Here is a 23611-nt window from a genome sequence, read left to right as displayed (position 1 = left end):
AAAGCAGCACAATTGTTATATTGATGAATACTGCAAAAAGTTTTTTAGGATTCTATACAGCAGGTGGACGCTTAAATGCCAAACGAGATATTGCGCGAAAAGTGCATCCTGTTATTTTTATGCTCCTGTACAAGAAGATAAATGGTGAAGTCATAGTGTACACAGATCAGCGCATGATGTGTATGTTGTCGGGCTTATACATGTAAAGCAACTAAATGTCAGTCTGTGCATCTGATATAAGAATTTCCCGAATTCCTCAAATAGCTACAGGGATTAGGTCAGCTATTAACGACTTGTTACATAACATATTCTAGAACCAGCATCCCCCACAAAAGACATATAGTCTATATACTTCCACTAAAGAATCATTTACATCTCGAAATATCGAAATACTCTACTGTCTACACGAAATACTCTACTTGTAGTGAAAGTTGATATAGAAATGGAGGGAAAATGTCCAAATGTGACGATCTATTTAATTAATTCTCTTCCAAATGTTTATGAATAAAGTTTTACTGTCCATGGAATGGCAGATCGATATCATACCTGTGACAGGTGATTGAAACAGGGATGCTCGTGTACTTGCACTGTTAGAACAGGTATAAATTCGCTAGATACACGGGACGGTTGTCAATCTGTTGTAATTAGTGTAGCTTAATTGAAATAGCACGGTAGATAACAGTCTCTTTCAATCCCAGTTGTTACATCAGGGACCTAGGATCAATACTGAATGTACAGTGTGCGTGCAACAGGTTTTTACAAATCTGTTTCGCGATCGAATCGCTTTATCACCTCACAATAAACCCGTGCTGACACGATAATTGTCACTTCCTTTGTTTGTATACTACAAGATAAAATTAATATACAGTCTGTCCTAACCTTGTGGATCATGCGTGTTCGAGGTAGTGATGAATCTGATGACGTATTTTATATACTGAAAATACCAGATGTCACACAGAACAAAACTGTACTTCTTTTGATGTTGTGGGCAATTTTTTCATCATATTAAGTGATCATTATCTAACACTGCAATTGATTCTCTCCCCTAAATCTCTGAATAGCAAAAGGGTGTTCCCCTAGGAATACCAGTGCCCTCACCAATAGAACCATGTTGGTGAATACTCTGTCTGACCTTGCAGATGTGAAAGATACAACTCATTTATAAACATGTCAGAAAATTCCCCGTTATCGGAATTTTTAAGCTTATCTCTCGGTCTTTCGTTAGGGTTTTTTGTTACCGTTTTTCAACAGATATTCTATCTCGGTGTTTTCAAGGTCATTCGATGAACAAGTGTGCATGTGTGTGTGTTTGAGCACAAAATAACATTATTTCCTGTTGGGTTTTTGATTTTCACCCAATAAATTATTTGTTCATTACATAGACAATGCTTTAATGAAACAATGAAGGACAATCCTGTGCGGAGTTAAAACCAGTGTCATAAAAATTAACGGAAAAAAACACAATATTTTTTATGCAAATCTTTAAACTGTTATTTATTTAAATTAAGTAAATAATTAGTATGACTTCAACCCATGTCAAAAAAGAAAGTTACATAATTTCCTACAATTCAACTGGTTGTAACTTCTTTCTGAAACTACTTTTTATTTATTTAAACCTTGACTATCAGTTCTTTTCAAAACTTAGCTTTCGGAATTCAATTTTAGTTCTTGAAAACCCCCGATTCTTTACTAAGTATTTCAAATACATGTAAGGTCAACATGTGAATACCATAGTTCCTCGGTAAAGCTTGTCATCATACTATAACTTTACTAACTTTTTAGTCTAAATTTGGTTAAAAATTTTCCTCGTGACCTCTAGTTTTCCTAACCTTGTTAAGATCCAGTATCATCCAGATAGAATCTTTGGTCCTATGTGTTCAGAAATCAGTACGATATTTGTCAGCTGAGAGCAGCAAGCCGCCACCAATAATAGCTTCTTCCCCCTTCTGTCATTTCGATTTATCATCAATGCTCGAGATATTCTCTTATCCAAGTTCGAATACATAAGCTAAGAGCGATATATACTTAATGTAAGCGTTTTTCCAATACTTGGCCATTGTCATTTTACGCATAAAATTAATGTGATTGTTAAGTAATGCACATATTAAGTAACCAATACATTGCATAAACATTTGATTCACTAATTAAACTTATCTTTCCAGGAGAAATCGGTAACACATTTTTTTGTGAATTCTGTTGATAAGAGGCAACATCCCAATTAATTAGTTGAAAAGCTTAATTAAGGAAAGGGCCTATTAAACAGCTGCTTTTGCGATAAATTTATTTTGCATGAATGTGCTTATAACCCGTAATGGTACTACTTCCAGATATGATGAGTTGAAGAATGCAAATGCAGAAACCGAGAGCAAGAAGAAGTGACAATTCCAGATTGTCAGATCGGCCGGTGTAGCGAGGGTATAGGAAGTCGGTCACACATACATAAATCAGCCGTGATATGGGTAACCTACATCCTTAAACAAGATGCGCTATAATGTAATTTATATAGTGTACCCTTTGGCAACCGTAAAACTGCGCCAATAGAATTATCAAAGAAAAGATGAAATGTGTTGACTGTCACCCGATATCCCTATCACATAGGAAGTAATGTGTGAGGAAATGAGAGCTTATTATTTATATATTACAGGATTTATATATAAATGTATCAGATAGAGAAAAAAAATGTTTACACTATATATGTTATAATAGGAGAGTTGTTAGACATTATTGGAGAAATATATTTAAGAATTAAATGATATTTTAATGGGTGTCCATTTATCAGAAGAGGCACGCATTGAATAATATAAGTTTAATGAATATAAGTTTAATTTATTTGTTTAAATATTTACATTTGCAAATGTTTTCTTTTATATAACACTATTAAAAGCAACGCGTATCTATATCCGTATGATTTAATTCTGGTTGAAACGCCGTTTTTGATTGGATAAAAAATTTACTTTATATTGTATAAATTGGGTTGCCTACGTCACAATGACTTTCGTCAAAATCGTATCGATCCGCCTGACGTTACATTCAAATTTCGAATAAATTGAAGTCATAATCAAGGGCAATCATCTTTTTTTCTTACACTTAATGAATGAAAATTAAATTATAAGGAATGAAATTAATAGCTACCCAATTTATACGGTATAAACTGGGTTGGAACAGTTTACGCTTTTTTATAAACCGCTTCGCGTCATAAACGTTCGACGTAATTTCTCAGTGACGTCACAAAGGGTCGACGCGCAATCAGAGGATCAAACACGTGCCGTTGGGTTTGAAAAATAAAACGTTTCACGCGTTAAAGATTATAATCAGGCGAATATAAAATATTAATAAGTCACAAATGTAAATATAAGTAATAAGGTATCATTTTAAAACATCTATCGGGCTATAAATACAGGTTGGTACGAGATCAAATTTACCATAAAGCCCTTCGGGCTTTATGGAATTTGATCTCGTGACCAACCCGTATTTATAGCCCGATAGATGTTTAAAAATGATACCTTATTTCTTAAATATAGCAGAAAGTACACCTTATAAATACAATTTAAAGTACCGTTTTACAAATAAAATAAAATCGTTTATTACATACTTATTTAGCTTTGCAAATGTTTTCTTTTATATAACACTATTAAAAGCAACGCGTATCTATATCCGTATAAACACGGGTTCCTCGCGTCATAAACGTTCGACAAAATTTCTCTGTGACGTCATAAAGGGTCGACGCGCAATCAATGCATCAAATACGTGCCGTTGAGTTTAAAAATAAAACATTTCAAGCGTTAAAGATTATAATCAGGAAAATGTAAAATATCATAAAAATCATAAATGTAAATATAAGTAATAATGTATCATTTTAAAACATCTATCGGGATATAAATACGGGTTGGTACGAGATCAAATTTACCATAAAGCTCTTTATGGTAAATTTGATCTCGTACCAACCCGTATTTATATCCCGATAGATGTTTAAAAATGATACATTATTTCTCAAATTTAGTAATAAATACAGGTTTGTTTGCATATATACAATATGCCTGACGTCACAGTAGCTTTATCAGCACCCATGCATTACGAAACCACAATGCATGCCTACGTCAAAATAAGGCTGGTTTGATATGAAAATTTTGACATACACGTGTGTTTTAGCGGCAATAAAGACAGTTCAAACAATTTTAAAATTCTTATAAATATTTTTGAGCATCCTATGCTCTGAACAAAGCTACTTTCTCAGAAAATTTCGAGGTTGAATGAAGTCAGAGAAAATTAGAACTGACCTTTTTTTCCCAATAAATAACAGCATGTATATATTTATTATCATTAAATAATTTAATTTTGTTTGTATTCTAGCCTCTGATTGGTTAATATCCAAAAAGGAACACAAATTATTTCTGTATAACCTGGTTTGGTATGGGGACACCCCCCCCCCCTGACAACCAGCTGAATCGTCTGTATCCATGCAATGCTCTCATTTCCAGTCCTCGGGATTCATGGAAAATTCCAGATTTAATAAATGTACCTTTAGCTTCAAACAGTAACTCGGATCTAACCACATGCAAACAAAAAACATGGCTGCTAGGACTATGTATCAGTTTTTACCTCCCCTTGCTTCCCATCACTTCCGTTACTAGGGTTGTATTATTGAGCGGCAAATTTGAACTAATAAAAAGCAACGAAATTTTACACTCACATTTGTTTAATGATTTTAGAATTAAATTTTAAGGAATGACTCTAATTCTTGGCCAAATTATTCGAGTATAACCTGGTTTGGGTCAGTTTACGCTGTTTTATAATCCGCTTCGCGGATTATAAAGCGTAAACTGACCCAAACCAGGTTATACTCGAATAATTTGGCCAAGAATTAGAGTCATTCCTAAAATGATTAAGTACATATCATATAATCATTGACCGCAGTTTTTCGCCACTCTTTCGGAGAATTATCACATTATTAGCTTGAGTTTCCTCTGCATCAATTCTGAACGCATTAAACAACCGGGGGCCTTGTACAATGTGCACACTAAAAATACCTCTGTTGATAATTTTAAACAAGTTCTGTACAAATTGTCAGATTTACGTATAAGTTTTGCTCTTTATCTTCAGTTAAAAATTCTATTTTTACTATTTATTAACAAACTTTAAATATCTTTATTTTGGGAAAATAATGTGGTTTCTATAGTAAACAAGACGATAATATTGAGGACCCTATAAAATTCTTATTGCATACCATTCTAATGAGGGTTATATATATATATATATATATATATATATATATATATATATATATATATATATATATATATATATATATATATATATATATATATATAAGAAATAAATAACAAGTTTAAAAACTTCAATGGGAATTGAAGTGGGTCGGTCACGTGATCAAATCCTGTGAAGGCCGAAGGCCTTCTCAGAAGATTTGATCACGTACCGACCCACTTCAATTCCCATTGAAGTTTTTAAACTTGTTATTTATTACTTATATATACATTTGAGACGGACAATCGAATGTAATCGAATATAAATATTGCACTAACTGTACGTCGTAGATTTTGACAAATTACGCTAGGTGTAAATCGGCTTGAAAAGCGGTTACGCTTCAAATTCATCAGGCAAAGGATTCTGTTTTGAAGGGAATATTCTGTGAAAGGCTACTTGTGATCAATTATAGTGAGCATATTGGTGTCTGGGAATTTTTGTATTCGTGAGAACCCATATTCGATGTTAAAATACACAAGAAACACGTCCGATGTTTGATAATAAAAAGTTGGAGGAATTTCGGTCGGAAAGGGATGGATGGAGACACTTGTCCGGACCAGATAACTTGAAATCAAGTACAAAATTTGATCAAAAACATAAAATCTACGATTTCAGTAAGGCATATTTATTAATTTATGATGTTGACGTGGAGACACTGGCGACAGCTTACATTGTTAAGACAACGTCACAACGATCTCGATGATGGAGGTGTGCCTACCGAACTTCCAAAGTGCAGTGTTTGTCAGCTGTTTGTGGCGTGATTGCATTACTTTGATATTTTTCAACAGATTTTCAAATTTATTGTGAGTAAAGTTTAATGAAAAAAAATTATAGCATTCAGAGGTCTGCGAGAAAAATAAGGGTAAACGTTGAGACAGGGACATGGAACTAATAACATGTAGTTTTCTATTCTCTATGTAAAACCGATCAAAAACTGTATTAAATACTCGTTTACATTGTAAATAAAATGATTATTATTTTACTTGCGTATTTTGTACATTTTTATGCATGAAAAACATTAGTGGAGTAAGTCTTTTTATGTAGATATTACTGCGCTGTGTGATTAGGTCACGTAATGACCTATGACCTTCGAAAAACTTCATACAGGTATGAAGATATTTGCTCTCTGCATGTTTATATAATAGAGAGATACCACAAATGTATATATTAGAGAGAGAGAGAGAGTTAAAATGCTTTCTAATTAGAAAAGATTTAATTTACAACGTTACAAAGCACTGTAGCAATTCTTGTTATTTTATTATTAAAGCTTATAGAAAACACGTATATTATCAAACTTTTTGGTGTTGTCTCTGATTCTTATTCTTTAGTCCCCACTTGGTGCAGTGGTTAGAGAGTTTGCTCTAGAGTCGCGGAGTAAGGAGTTGATCCTTACGTCGCAGGGTCGAATCCCCACTGCAGAACGTGGTCCCTTGGATCAAACCGTATAAACTAAGGTTCGGTGTCGCAGTTGGTGCTGGCACGAAAAAGATCCCTCACTGCTCAAAGGCTGTATGTAGTGCATGAGTATAGGTCTTAGTTTGCAGCCCTCCAACAGCAAGTGGTGGCGTCTCTGTGCGAGTGAAAAATTCTCGAAGAGACGTTAAACAAACAAACAAATCATTCTTTAAAAATCTTCGTTAACAAACAAAAAGTCGTATTCTTCATAGATGGTAAACCAACCACGTTAACCGCTTACCTTCACTATTAGCTATTTTCATATAATTTCCTTTTAAATGTAAAGCAACGGCTTATAAATTACTAGTCAAATCAACATGAAAAGCTTTTTTCTTTATTTTGAAAATCAATCTTAATGTTATCTAGAGAGAGATGCATGTTACTACAAATCTTTATTTTTGCAATAATACTGCAGAGAATGCATTCCCTTTCCAAAATCCTATGTACTACATGTATATGCTCAGTATATTTGGCCCTTGAACATGTTCCAATGTGGATGAAATATTTTGCACATTTTACTCGAAGAAATAAAACGTGAAATTCTATTTATGGGACCAAATCACTGTCAAGGTAGTCTTAATACTGAGTAATATTATTATAATATAAGTTAAGTATATTATAATATATGGAATAAAATTAGTGGACAAGACCTATCCTAACTTGTTCAGCTTGGAAGTTCATGTATCAATTAAATTGATTGATTGATTATTTCTTGTTTAACGCCGAATCGATAGTATTTCAGCCATATTTCGGCAGCTACATGTAAGTATCAATAAGAAGAATAAAATGGCATTTTATTATATGCGGTCATTACTTGTTTTGCCATTTTTTTCAATATACAACTTCAAGTGCGACTCTCTTGAATGTGCGTTATTGATACATTTATCATAAGTTTTTTTGTATTTCAGCTTTTATCAATGTTTTGGACACCATTAGAACCAGTCTTTAAGGTCAAGATCTAGTAAATAAAAGGAGCCTACAGATTTCTCAAATTTGAGAAATAAATTCCTTTAATGAAGCTTTATAAGTATAGCTTGGTCAAATAAGATGGTTCGGGGCATAATTTGTAGATAAACAAGACGAAAAATCATATTTTAAACTGTCATTTTCAATGAAAAATTGAGAAAATGAGCCATGAATTTGGGAGTTTTTTTCCATATCAGACAAATTAATGTATCCAGATTGCCTACAGTCTCTCAGAAAACGGTAATTTGTATGTTCTTAGCCTTTTCTGTAAAATAATATTAAATTGAATATAGGTTTCGGGATTACTTTTCACATATTTCAAATTGAATTCCAGGAAAATACTATATTTTCTACATAATTCTATTACAGCCATAAAGTACGGGAAAAGGAAAGTATAAATTTGATTATGACGTCATAATGGATCAAGCATCAAAAAGGCAGTCTAAAATCATTTACTAGATCTTGACCTTAAAGCAGTCCTTTCTTTTGGTCATGGTGTTCAAATAGAGTCTACGGTACAAAGGTTACCTTTACTAACAATGATCTGATGAAAGCAAATGAAATATTTTCACACGGTTTTCATTCACATACAAAACTCTAGACACTTTACAGTGTCAATAAGCCATATCCTGATTCTCCATTTCTGGATAAGAATTTGTTTTCAGAACAGATTACTTTATGAAAATGACAATCTCTGGCCCCATAAAAGCCATAACGACGGCCGATACAAGACTTTGTGATGGAAAACAAACAATTTTCCTTCAAATAGGAAGGCCCTAAACCCAAAGGAGACTCTATAATGATAATATTTCCAAATCATGCTTTATCACTAAAGAGAGTCAACACAGAGAGACAGATGGGCCTCTATCGTCCTGTCGGACTCTGAATCCCAGAGGCGGGTGTGGGTCCGCCGGATCAATACTCCGTAACTAGAGCTATGCCACGTTTACGAGGTATCGTCCCAAGTCCGCAGTCGAACGATCAATGGAAGTCTGGAGGTAATAATATATATAAACTTGTATGTACATGTATAACTGCTCCATTCAGTGAGTAGTTTTTAGTTTCAAAGGCTTTTCTGTTTTTTGCATTTATCGCTGTGTGAGTCACGGATTTTTAATTAAATTGTTATACCTGTATGCAAATATTTCCGTTTCAGCAAAAAAGAGAATGCTAAACAAAGATGAATTACACGCCTGAAGACAGAGTAAATCATAATGAATTTACAGCACTTGGAAATAAATTCAATATGGAGGAATGACTCTTCGGTAAATGAACACGGATGTGACGTAGAATCTCATTTATATTAGCAACTTCCCACCGAACACATTCAGTTTTATATTAAACAAAATGATGGCAATTAAATTTTTTATCTGTTCAAGGTCTCTGTTGATATAAATTTTTCAAACTTTTATGAATGTTTCAATTAAATTGTTTAACTTTCACTAGCCATCACTACATGTGACTCAGACATATGGACAAGCAGGCATATGGACAAACAAATATAATTTAAAGCCAAAAAAGGGGGGGGGGAATTCAAAATTGATCCAATTTTTTAAAATTCTAAATTCACTTTTAAAAATATGTATTTTCACTTGAAGATCAATTTCAAGAAAAAGCTCGACTACATGATCCCATAATTCTTCAATCATTCAATTTCAATTTATTACTAAAAATTACATGTAGTATATGAAATAGTTAATTTTGCCCATTATAAATCATCAAATAAAAGAAAAAAAAACTGAATAAATGTAATTGTATTCATACACTGGACGGCACAGTATACTTGTAGTGAAGTGATACATTGGAAATATTCATCAACATTCAGAATCTCTCTCTCTCTCTCTCTCTCTCTCTCTCTCTCTCTCTCTCTCTCAGAGAAAGAAAGAGAAAAAATATTCGTCTATATTTAATATTTAATTTGCATGTTAAACAGGAAGTAGAAATCATCTTTTTAAATCGTATCTTAATCAATGGTTCGTGACTTCAAAGAAGACAACAGAGGAGTGTTATTTAAAAAAAGGGGATTTATATATGAACTCCTCAATGAAGAATCCCTTACCACAATTCCATTGTTTAACTCCGAATCACCGGATTACACTATTGACGGGAAACACAATCGATTTTAGCAATGCCTTTATTACATTATACAATGTTAATGAAGCGCTTAAAAAACGAAGAAGACTATTGCTTCAAAAACTATAGGATTGCCTCACCTAAGAGTCATCATAGAGAAAAAGCGCGTCATGAAGTTTATTTGTTTATTTCCCAATAAAAACTAGTTAGCACACACGATTTCATCATGATAAAGTAACATTTTATTATAGCAAAGAATATACAGCTGTGATTAATGGAAGGTTGTGTGGCGCATATTGTTTTCAGACGGAATACAGCATTAATGAAAATCTACAACTGACAATATGTTGAAGACTCTGGGCCGTTATCCTCCCGGGAAAGACTCTGTCCCAGTTCTTGGTTTTAATTTAAAATCGATACCCCCTCTCATTGGTGTTTAATTTTCCTCGGGACTGACTTCTATTAACCGCCGGCAGTACCACAACAAGGAATGGTCACTTTATCATAAAATTCCCGGAATACATACATTTTAACCTCTCAGATAATGAATTGGTCGCAAAGCTTAAGTGTGATTTATTGTCAAACGTTTACTTTCTAAACGTCCAGCAGGGTTCTATTTCTATACGATTAAATGCATTCTGAGTAAGGTAATTAACTCTGTGATTTTTACTGAATTCAAACAAAACTTAACATTATCAAAGGTGCAGTAAAAGCCATGTGGCTCTACTTAAATCATTCAAATCAATGACAAGGAAGAGAAATGATCATAATCGTGAAGATCCTTAAAATAATTTGAACAATTTTAAAGAATACTTCAATCTTTTATACAACAAATTCGAAACTTGTTAAATTACACGCTACATGTATACGAGTACTTAAAATTACTATTATTAACCATATAGTTTACTGCAGTAACCTGTTAGTTTGAAACATTCTAAAAGGAACGCATTTAACGCTTACTTTATGAACCATGCTGCATTACATCGAAATTTTGTTTCATTTCTAATAATACAAAATCTTATAAAAGTTATATAATATTAAATTAAATAAGATAGAGGAATCGAAAATTAATTAGCATTTTGGCTAATTCCCCACCCCAAATTTTTGAACTATCACAAATTCAGTACAGGCGTTTCAGAAAATGAATAATTATTGTAGGCCAAAAGCTAAATTTAGATAGTACAAAAACAATAACGTTTTCTCCCGATTACAGACGTAGTGTATCAAACACTTATCGCATTATATGCCAAAAATCATGAGCTATATCAATAAACTTAGTGTATCGGATTCATTATAGTAGTTAAAGAGCCACCATTATCAATTACAGAAAACATCAAAACAGATAATACTATATAGTAATCATTATCCTATATACTACAGACACAGGGATTTAGTAAATAGAAAAAAAAAGACACGAAGAACGGAATTTAAATAACATTTTTAATTACTTCTACGTGTATGGGAATCTTAGCGTACTTATATGGTCATTTAATCATATTTTACGTAAAAAACACTATCTTAACTGCTTCCTGTGTAGATCTAGTGCATTTGTTAAATTCTTAAATTCATTTTTTTTTCTTTATGAGGACATCTTAATAAAATGCTATTTTTCCAATGCATAATGAATCCATAAAGTTCTGAAATTGCCCCCCCCCTCCCCCCCGACATCCTAATATGCAGAAATATTTACCTCTACTCTTCATAAACAAAGTGTTTCTGTAAAGTACACAATGACTTTTGTCCCCAGTCATTTGATTAAAAACCTTTCAGTTTGTCAAGGAAAGGAAGAAAATGGCCTTAGTTTCAGAGGCAATAACAAATTATCACCCAAATATGGCACATGGCAGCACTCCTCGACGGCTTTCTGTCAAGGACATGATAGAATGGCATTTATTGGTCTATTTAATCAGCCAATAATTATACAGCGGGGAACTACTAATTCTCTAATTACCGAGGAATAAGTCTTCAGTTAATTTGTTATGTAGTCGAGACCAAAGGGAAGCATATAAAAGGAACCTCCGCGTGTTGAAATATCTAAGTCCAAACGTACTCAAATTACAAAAACATTTCGGAAAATCAAAATTACCTCTATAATCCCTCTACTATTGAAGGTAGATTGTAAACTTACTGAATCAAGTTAATAAATTTACAGATCGTTTGACAGCTGTTATAAGAAGCAATTTTAAATGTGTTTAAGGCCTAAATAATCCTCTTACGAAGCTTGTCAAAATAATAATGAAACTGCAGGGAATATCCAATAAATGTTTTAGCCATGTTTTTGAAGGGATGTGGTGCATCATTACGTGCATGTATCACCCTTTCTGTACGGATTTTGTTTGAGCTGCAAATCAGGCTAACTACATGGAAATGTTGTATTTGATGCACATACATGACGTGCATGTATCAACTTTTCTGTACGGATTTCGTTTGAACTTCAAATCAAGCGAAATATAGGCTGTATTTGATGCACATACATGTACCAGTTTTTATTTTATTTTCAAATGCTACTAGTATTATAAAATACTTATAGGTTGAAGAACTAAAAGGTCTCTCAGGAAAAAAACCCCAGAGGTACTCTGTTAATTTTTTTTATCAAGCTCATTAATTTTTAACTCTACACTGCATATAGAGAAGGGGGGTTGAAAGCATTATAGGTAGATATAATAATTATTATAAGCTAACATCAGCCTTTCTTTCATTTTTTAGGGAAAAAACCTTGAAGTATCATGATAAATCTGATAAGGGCATGCGGGCTTCCATGTAGACAGGGAATGATAAACACATGATCGGGAAGGCTTGGGCTATTATCATTTTATACTCACTTTTAACTGAGAGAGCGCACGTGTTCCACGAATTCCAACATTATGATACACTGTACATATACTCAGCAGTGAAATAGGTCGATCATATTATAGCGGTATAACATGCAGTTATTAAACCCCTGTTAATGTCAGTCAGTGCTCACAGCTATCAGATTATTTGACTCCTGAGACGAGCCCTCGAGGAGATAAAGTGCTATTTAGAATAATTTGGCTACATTGCCAGATGTTATGCTACTGATTTGATGGTCAGCTGGATTTTCTCGAGGCAAGTAAACCCCGATTTATGTAAATAAATGAATTGGCGGATCCAGTTACAGTTGTAGATATCTAACCAGGATGTTTTCAAGAAGAAAAAAAATTGGCTGAGACTCACCCTACAGACGCTGCAGCTCCACCTAACGGAGTATGCAGTATCACAGTCGACTCTCTCCAACAAACTGGCAAACAGTTGAAACTCCTCAAAAGCACTGTTATCGCTTCTCATCAGGTCTACCAGAGTTTGGTTACATTCAATTTTGCCCATCCATCTCTCGGATTCATTTTGAGGTATTATATGGTTGAGAGTGTACATATTGCAAAATTTTAAGTGTATCTCGGGAGGCCTGAGCGTCCTTTTATCGACACAAATATCTTGTATTAATTGTTTATCAAGAAAAAGGCACTGATTCTTGATTTTAGAAGGTACATTCGAATGATACACTGGTCCGCAAACGGAGAGCTCAGGAAAACCCGAGCCAAGACACGCTTTTGTAAACACCATGACGGTTGTTACAAGGATAACACACTGTGTGTATGTGCACCTTGTCCAGATGGTCGGTTTGTGAATGTTCGGCTTAACATATGACGTATTCCCATCTTCATAGCTTAATATCATAGTTCAGAAAAAGAGCACACTTTCAGAAAATTTAGGAAAAGCATGAAAGATATTTTTTTCTGTACCTGACTACATTTATCCAAAAGAATTTGTTTTTGCCTTTTTAAATAACACACTTTCTTCACTATTTGGCATTACCTTTCTTAAATGGCCGCTGTTTTGTTGGCCAGAATAGCCTCCACCGATAGATTGAATAAAAAATCCTCTTGCGAGTTGGTGAAAACCGATTGCATTCCAATAAAACAAGGACAGACGGGGAATAAACGACATAACTATCTCACTCAACACTTGTTTGATAATTTCCAATCATTAATACACTTTTAGAAGTAATATTCCACTGAACACTACAAATTTAACACATGTTGAATATCGAAATATAAGTAAGTCACCGCCATCTTAACATTCCCAGCAATTACTCGCATCAGCAGCGCATGCGCGCTTCAAAGAACTTGTTGATCTATCTCTTCTGTTTATTTTCTGACTGAAGAAACTTGCCAGTCGAGTTTCCAGCGAGATCTTATGGAGTGGCCATGCGTATATCCAAATGTTTATTCTTTTCAGATTTCTGGAAATAAATATTTTAACCCATTGACTAAATTTCCATGTATTTTTATTTCCTTTCACATCCGTGAATGTCTTTCACTGCAATCCCGAAGTAACATCTGTGACATATTTTCGGGGCTTTTTATTTCAATTACACTCGTATATTTATGTAAATAAACTGCATCACTTGTGGCTGTTGATCGATAAGTTTGAATTTCGGAACAGCAATATATGATTGTAATTCAATAGAAGAAGGATTTTAACGTCTCTCCTCACAAGTAATAAAGCAAAACATGCTATTGATTGCTGGACTTTATCTTGGATGGCAAACAAGTCCGATTCTCCGGTCAGTGGAATTACTTTGCTTCACTCTAGGCAATCCCAGCAGCCTTGCTTGGAGAGATAAGTTTTCAAACTCCGGCACTGAATCCGGGCTTTCAATCCATATTAATTACTTTTTACGAAGAGCTCCGCAGTCTGGGCAGGTCGGCATAGCGAGTCGTAGTAAATGTCCAATAACTGTTACGTGTCAATTAGACGACGCTTTACGGCGCTAGCGGCCTCGCGTTGTCGCACCATAGACATGTAGTTTGCTTATGGACAATTATCACGGAAAAGAAGTGTTTGTGGTTGGCATTAATGAAATAACAAAGAGGAATTGAAGCCATTTTTAACTCAGGCGCTGCATATAGAAGTCTACACTTAAGACCGTGATTCTAAAAATCTTGATTTAAAGTAAGCAGTTTGATCTTAATTTAAAAGGAAAAAAGTTGTGATTCATATATTTGACAAACGCACAATTTGTAATTGACAAATGAATTCAGAAGTTTAGATCTAAATTTGATATTAACTACATGATTTTCACATGGAAGATTTGCAAACACGATAACAAGATTAATATTTGATTTTCTATAAATTTGGATCCCCATACAGGTACAACAAAAATCAATGCAGTTAGCCCATCAATAAATTATGTTTAGTTAATAATATCTCATAAAATAAAAATTACTATTCAATGATACAGCGAACACTGATCGTATCTATCTGTTGTGTTTCTCTCATTGACAACATTTTAGTGTGTATTTATTTCCTCCTCTGAAATAACATCTGTTTGTGTTGATGTTTCACAAAATGAAAATTAATTCATTACACCAACCACAGAACAGTAATGGTCAGTCTTTTGTTGTTTCACCAAATTTAACAAAAAGAGTAAGTCTATTTACCCTTATAAAACAAGCACCAGACGTATTTCTCCAAAATGAAATGAACAACATCACTCTGTGTTGTTATTTTCTCACCAACAACATAAGTCTTTGTTGTTATTTTCTCACCAACAACATAAGTCTGTGTTGTTATTTCCTCAAATCTCACCAACAACATCAGCCTGCATTGTTATTTCCTAAAATCTCTCAGACTCAGTCTTTGTTGTATGTGTTGTTATTTCCTCAAATCTCAGCAACAATATCAGTCTGCGTTGTTATTTCCTCAAATCTCACAGACAACGTCAGTTTGTGTTGGTCTCTCACCCGGCCCCAACACCGATCAGTGGTGTAGATTCCACAAATCTAGCAAACAAAATTGATCATTGTTGCTGGATAATTCCCCAAATCTAACAAACAAAAAAATAACACCAATCTATGTTGTTTAATTCTCCAAATATTACAAACAACATCACACTTTTTTGTTATTTCCTCAAATTAATGTCCTTAAATCGTAAAAAAAAAAATCAAAATCAGTCTGTTTTGTTTTTCTTCTAATATTGGCAAACAAATTTTTTCCCAAAATTTGATATGTACCCTTTGATAGCAATTAGTTTTAAATTAGAGTATGTTTGTGTTTCAAAGGATTTTGACCCTTCAGATCAGGAAAATGGTTCATTGTTTATTGCACATTAATGAACATTCTGTTTTCAAAATGAAATTTTGGAAAATTGGATAAAGAAATGTAATTTTGGAATCATTATAATTCGTCGTGGAGGTACGTTTTTGTTGATTGCTTATTAAAGTTAAAATGTTCTTTAAGATATAATTTAGCGGTCTTTCATACATGTAAAAGAATAATTATATATTCCGATATTCGCTGAAATTGCAGATTGCAGAAAGGAGTACAAAGTCAATAAAAATTAATATCACGTTACCAACTGCAGTAAAATGTTGATCACAGAAAAGCCGCAGATCTAGATGAATTGAATTGCGTCCCTTTGGCGAAAGATTTAGCCCTTTACTCACGACAAATTCTTTTCTGTACCTTTTTCGTTTTTCTTTTTTCGTTTTTCTTTTTTTTTTCTTTTTTTTTTTCATTTTTCTTTTTTTTCTAATTTTTTTTTATTTAATCTTCAACCGATTAAAGATTCGCTGGACAAAGATGTTGAAATATTACAACTGAATTGATTGTCTGAGGCCGTGGCTTCCATTATGTACAGGATATGGTTGAATAAAAAAGTTGGTCCATCGCTCTGTTCTTTCGATAAAATCTTTAAATTTGCTATAATTAAAACATTGCCATAAAGTATTCATTTGTTTTTGCAGTCTAAAAAATTTCCTTTGACTTTCCGATACAAACATATACATGTATAACAGTCTGGTATTAAGTTTTATTTCATATTATCTTAGTACTGATATATTTTAAACTTAGACTGTTTCTTGAACAAAAGAAATAAAACGAGATTATTTTTTATTAAACCAAAAAGATAAGTTTATTTTTTATCCATATATATGCATGTGCAATAACTATTTTGAAACAGAGTACTATAAATCATATAGAACTGAAAAAAATGATATTAAACTGAATTATTGAAATTATCTATTACAAATGCAATCTTTTGTTTAACATAATAGTTATCAACATTGACTATGTTTCTCTAATTTAAATTAAAACACAAACCTAGACTTTTCTTTTAAACATGTACCCGCAGGGGCTACTTTACTTTCTGGGCTTGTGAAGGACATATCATCAATTCACATCTGCATATTCCCTTTCCTTTATAAAAAAAAAAAATCATTCCCTGTTTCATACACTGATACATTGCTTTCATTCAACTCTATACATGTTTAATGCAAGGAAAATGTCGTCCCCACTCTACCTTTCAAACTTTTCCAACTAGTTCAAATACCTCCTACTACGTAACCAACATACTGAGCAGTTTTCATTCAACCTTGCAGTTTTAATAGCTATAAACACTATTGTCTTTTATTTTAATATTGTCTTAGGTAAATCAACAAATATATGCTTCATATGCTTCTGTATGACTTGACCCTAACATGCCTCAAGCTCTCTGATATTTTTAGCCGGGCTCATTACTCATAGAAGCCGGCTTTTCTCACGGTGTTCAACCGGAAATGCTTCTTCCCTACCGCCAAATCAACTTTACGAGTAAAAATATAGTGCGTATGTTCAACCGCCTTCGATTTTTTTATTGAAAGCAGTATTCTGCATAATTTACGTTCAGTATTCATTATATCTTTCATATATAAATCTAGACACATAGCACTGTAATCATATTAAAAATATGCCAACATTTCAAAACACAATAACATAGAAAACTCCTTTCTGTAAACATGTACTGTATTTGAATTTGAATTTTTTTTTTATTTTCAAAAGAAAGTACAAGTACCAGTAAATCATGATCATGTCATACACTGTACGTAAAATGAAATAAACATCATAGTAAATTATTATATACTTTACATCCAATATTACAGGTGTAAGGTATCTGGAACTCTGTCAGATTAATTTGTTTTGTCATTTGATCTTCACAACACGAGTACCTTACCGTGTTCATACATGTAATACGAATAAGGAATTTATAAACCGCATCATATTAAAGGGTCGTAGTTTACTTCTATGTACATACATGTAATTTGTTAGAAAATTAGAGAAGATGTTATTAACAAGCTCTTTAATGTATGAGTAATTATTATTTTAATTCAAGTTTTTCTTGTGTTAGAGTTGTTGTGTAGAGGCATATACGAGTACTTGCTGCTTGGTTTGTTTAAAATGGACATTCAAATAGAGGTTTCTATATTGCTGCGGGCTAGAAGTTATAATTCCTTAACTAGGAGTAAGGGTCAAATCGAAGGGAAATCAATTAACCAATCGGAAGTAAAGCAGAAATCGATAACCAATCGGGGGTGAGGAGGAAATCGATAACCAATTGGGACTGAGGATGAAATAGATAATCAATGGGGAGTGAGGAGGAAATCGATGAATTAATAGTTTTCTTGTAGTGTGAATTCGTTTCCTGTTGTACAAACCTTTATGCAGCTTTCGAACGTTAGGAAGCAAGATGCTCCTGGAGCGCATAACTCTTTAATATTAATTTTCACCTGAATAAATCTATTAAACGTAAATTTTAATTGTCAATGTGTAGTATTGCTGGTAATATCAATGCACTTTGGGAAATAAAAACTTGTTTTTAGTTAAAACAACTTACTTGTATATGCCGTCTTCAATTTACCGCATGGAGCTTAGATAAACCTTCAAAACATCCTAATTGTTTTTCTATAGCCACTATTTGTTTTGGATATAATTTTCATCCAATATAAATGTTTAAACTGTAAAGGTTTTTTGCTATGAAGTCATCTGCTATTGGTTGGAATTTCAACCAATGTATCTTATTTGGCTTGTGTTTTATTTGTTATTTTGATAGAATATAAACTATAAAATGGCACTAATTATTTTTTTTTAATTGTATATTAATTTTATATAGATACATATAAAGCACTACAATGACTAGCGACAATAAAAATTGGCAAATTTTCTGTACGCGCTGTCCCTTTCTCAGGACAAGGAAAAGACTGAAAAGATTTTTAAAAAACATAAAATCAAAGGAAATAGAGAAACAAAAATAATATGCACTACATGTAAAAATTCAACCCTAAATATTTACAATTTTACATGTTTTATTTGAAAATAGAAAACAAATTGATCTGAAATAATCCGGACCTCTATGAATTAATACGTCCGGTCTGTCTGGTGACTCTAGTAAAGTGTAGTTTACATAATTATTGAAGGAAAATAATTTGTAAGATAATATTATAACGATATCAAGTACATCAAAGTGATAACTACATACTAATAATTCAAATTATCAAAGTTTCACTATAGTAAATCAAGTTTACAAAGTAATAACTACACAGTAAATCAAAGTATCAAAGTTATCACTATAGTTAACTGTATCTCTATTGTGTTAAAGTTATCACTATAGTATAATCTATTATCAATAGTACACTATACTTTAGAATATTTGGGGGGGGGGGGGGGGGGGAGGGGTGCTTACTCCTACTAGGCACCTGATCGATTACTTTCCCCGATCACGTTTTGTATTGTTTACAGGATTTTTGAGAAAGAACACAGATATTTCCTCCTTTTTTTTATCCACTCCAAATGACAGGAAGAGATCTTGTAATTGAACAATAAGGCCTAACTCAAACAAACAAAAAAATTCTTAAGAGGACATTCATGTTTGTTCATGAAAATTAACCTGTGAGAAAAATAAAATCAGACGTATAAATATGTTTTGCATATTTGTTGGATTCATAAAAAGAAGACACATCAATTATCAACTTACAAGTGAGTAAATTAAATTGAATAAATGTCTGTCCATTTTTTTCTTTTGACAGCAAAGAAAATGGACAGTGATGAATACGAGTCGGAGACTTTAAAAACTGAGTATGAACAGATTACTGAGGCAAAATAACAGTAATATTATCATCATTGAAAGCAAATTTCGAAAGCTATTAGGATCAAACTACGGGAAAAAATATTATAAGGCGTTACTTAACAAAAAGGCGTAATATTGCCAAAAAAGGCGTAATGACGCAAAGAAAAAAGGTGAAATAATCCCCAAAAAAGCGTTATTATGCCTTTCAAAAACTTTATAACGCCTTTTCTAAATGCCTTTACATTTCGTTTAAGGATATTTAGTAGGAGTTATATAAAACCTTTTGATTTCGTGTTATAACGCTTTTTGGAAGGCATACATGTAATAATGCCATTTGATTCGCTTTAATACGACTTTCTACGGAAACGTACGAAGGCATCGTCGCAAGCCACGGGTTTGTGTCCATTCTATTTCCACAAATTGTGTTATGTCTCAAAATGGCAAAATAAAATTAGTGTCATATGCCAGTAAAATATATATAACGTAAAAATCATGTGGAGTTGTACAAGGAGATCAGAAAAATACGATATATATACATGTACAATGTACTTTGGATGATTTATCCGCCCTGTTAAAGCTTTGCCTTATAACTCCGAGTTATGACGCCTTTTTGAAAGGCGCAATAACGCCTTAAAACTTTGTGTTATTACGCCTTATAAAAGGCATAATGCCTTTTTCGCGTTAAAACGCCTTTTTACTTTGTGTTAATTTGCCCTTTTTTCAGTTTTCAATTACATGTAAGTTATAAAGCCTTTCAAAATTTTCTAATAGGTTTTCGTTTTGATTAAATGTTTTTAAATATATGGTAAAGATCTAATATATCATATATTCAAATCAGCCATCGGGCTTAATAATGTAATAAGCAACAACAAAACAAAGATGGGTACTTCAGTGGTTACATACATGTACAGTACAAGAATTAACATATACATGTGTACACTGTGGCATTTGAACAATTTTCAAAATTACCCGATCAACTTAGATACAACACTTTAACAGTTTAATTAAAACATTCTCAAAATATTGTAATGAAATACGGAGATAACGAACAGTATTCAAGCTCAAAGTCCATTAAAACAATACAAATCGGGAGCAGAGCAAACACGGACCTCAAAAAACATCAGAGGTGGGATCAGGTGCCATGGAGGAGTGAGCATCCCCAGCCGACCGGTCACAACCGCCGTGTGCTCCTTGTCATGATCGGTAAATAACGGAAAAATCCGTCGACAATTCAATGTGTAGATAATAGCCTAACAATTGGTATGAATATTTTTTAATAGTCCACTACCGGTGAAACCGGGGGGGGGGGGAGGGGGGACTATAGGTTTCCTCTGAGTCTGTCCGTCCGTCTGTCTAGCTGTCTGTCTGTCCGTCTGTCCTTCTGTCTGTCTGTCAGTCTGTCCCACTTGGTTTTCCGCACTTTTTTTCTAAACGCTTGCAGATATTGAGCTGATTTTTGGTATGTGAGTGAAACTTGATGAGTTACAGATCAAGTTTGCATTTTGTTCCGCTTCAATGATTTTGACGGAATTATGACCTTTTCAATTTTTCAGGGTTTTCCGCAATTTTTTTCTAAACGCTTGCAGATTTTGAGCTGATTTTTGGTATGTGACTTTACCTTGATGAGTTATAGATCAAGTTTGCATTTCGTTTTGCTTCACTGATTTTTGACGGATTTATGACATTTTCAATTTTTAACGGGAACCAGATTACACTTGCCGGTAGGGGACTAGTATTGCTAATGCAATACTCTCAGAATGCTTGTTTGATGAATAATTTCATGCAAATACGCAGAATATGTACTCGCACTTTTACATTATTAAAATAGCACTCTTTAATTACTACAGCGTTTGATTTTTACATGAATAAATTGTAATTAACTAAAGAATAATAATGATAACCTACTTTACTTAATGTTAACTCTTTTTGCTTGTACAATATTGCGCTTTGAAGAGTCATCGAACTAAGATCAAGAAAAACATGAACCTTTAATGGTTGTTTACTGAAGAAATGCTTGACGATGCTTGTTAGTTACAGTTAATACTGATTCTTTGCTGTTTTAATTAGATTAATGCTAACGGAAGTATAGCGTTTGTGCTAGCGATGCTATAGTTGGTAGATTTTTGAATTTCAGCAACTCCATATACATATATGTAATTAATTCAATGTGGTTTACAAGTATAGCTTTTTTCAAAAGCTTGCCGTCTCTATCAACAACCTTAAACAGTTTACTGAAAATCATATATCAGGTCGTTTTATTTTTGAGTAGTTCTCGGCTTAATATTTCTTTAACAGATTTTTACAGACAATAGCCCAACCATATAAGAGACAAGCAAAACAAAGTTAGGGGAAAAAAGAGTTAACACAAATTTTAATGTTTGCATTCAATTTCTGTTAATCATGAAAATAAGAAAAAAAAACAATTTTTGAATAGTTGCTAAACAATTTTAAAAATTAAAAATAAATAAATAAATAAAGTGTGTGTCAGATTCATTTATAACAATTTTCTTTTGTTCGTTTTGTCTTTTTTTTTAAAGATTGGAAATATACAAATATTGTTAAGTCGTAGGAAAATTAGTTCGACAGAAATTATCTCGCTTGCCTTGAAAAGAATTTCAACCAATGAAATAATTGAAGATTTTCACTTCATACATTTTCTACCAATTACAACAGAGAGAAAGTGCATATACTTCAACTCTGTATACAAGGAAAATGGTAAATACGTAATATACACCAAAATCCCGACTTTTATTTCCTATAGGCCATAATAAAAGAAAGTTCTAGATACTCATCCCTGCCAGCACCGATTTTTACCCGGCCTCCATTTGTTTCTCATTTATTATGCTTTACAAACAATAAAATCCGGAAATTCGTTTTGATTCTGATCGGGATCGGTATTCAACTTACCATTAACTTTCGTTTTAAATCTCGCGTGATTTTGACAGCAATCGCAACTTTTGGGCCTTTCTGACAAGCGCAAAAACAATCTGGAAGGAATTAGGCGATCATGACAACCCCCTTTTCATAAACATTGAAATAAATTTAGGAGGACCTCCTATCTGTAGAGCCTGGGGCTTAACTTCATGTTAATGTAAAAATATAATCTAAAATAAACTATAGAAGGGACTCAACTCTGTCTCTTTAAGGACCCTCTCTACACTGCACCCTGTTTTCACAGTACATTTGTGTAATTAGGCTGACCCACCATTTGACATATATTAAATAGAATAAATTGTAATCTGAACTGTATCACATAATTGAAAATAAATCCAAGTATTCTAAACATTGTATTAGATCAAGATAGAGTATTTGAAAACTTTATTTGCATGTATTTTATCCATTTGAGTAAGCGAACTTCAAGGCAATTTTTCTATTCTATTACTTCATTGTCTTTGAAGATTTTTCCTGAATAAAAAAAGCACGCTCCCTATATTAAAAATGAGTTAGATAGTTTCAAAATATCCTCCTTTATGTTATATAATTTTCTCAAAGTCCAAAAAACATTTTTCATCAGTGTATAGAGGGTCCTTAATATTTTGATAAATAGAAAGCGACTCCATTTTGTATAACATTTTAACATCCGGTTATGTAAAATCAATCGAGATTTTTCCGAGCTGGCCGGAAAGACCCGATAAGATGCGATTGTTTTGAGAGTTGACAAGACGGTATTTGCTGTAATATGTAGAAAAGTTATGAAAGATTGGTGAAGGTGTAAGAGATATGCACATTCAAATGGAGCTCTACAATGACTTTTCGGGGGGGGGGGGGTATAATAGATAAATATGTACCGATTGATGAGGTCAACAAAAATATCTGTACAATGAAATAAATAAAAATTAAATTAAACAAGAATCATGGGCTTACAATTATATATACTTTTCTACCAAGTTTTATAGACAAATTGCTGCATTTTGAAGAATTTCAAAGCATTAAAATCTTTGTAAATATAAATAA

The 23611-nt window shown here is 33.0% G+C and overlaps 1 protein-coding gene across 1 annotated transcript in view; it reads right to left on the bottom strand.

The window, feature by feature from the left end:
* LOC133174662 (NALCN channel auxiliary factor 2-like) overlaps window positions 1–13922 on the bottom strand; it is a 37923-nt gene extending 24001 nt beyond the window's left edge. Inside the window, exon 1 of the mRNA XM_061309752.1 lies at window positions 12952–13922. Within this exon, the coding sequence (XP_061165736.1) occupies window positions 12952–13452 (501 nt within the window). The 5' untranslated portion in view covers window positions 13453–13922. The remainder of the gene's footprint in view (window positions 1–12951) is intronic.
* Between the last annotated feature and the right edge of the window lie 9689 nt (window positions 13923–23611).

Source organism: Saccostrea echinata, unplaced genomic scaffold (assembly GCF_033153115.1).
Source record: "Saccostrea echinata isolate AGI-Se365-2 ecotype Australia unplaced genomic scaffold, CSIRO_AGI_Sech_v1 ptg000058l, whole genome shotgun sequence".
NCBI classification, from domain to species: domain Eukaryota; kingdom Metazoa; phylum Mollusca; class Bivalvia; order Ostreida; family Ostreidae; genus Saccostrea; species Saccostrea echinata.
This window is presented reverse-complemented; position numbering and strand designations above follow the sequence as displayed.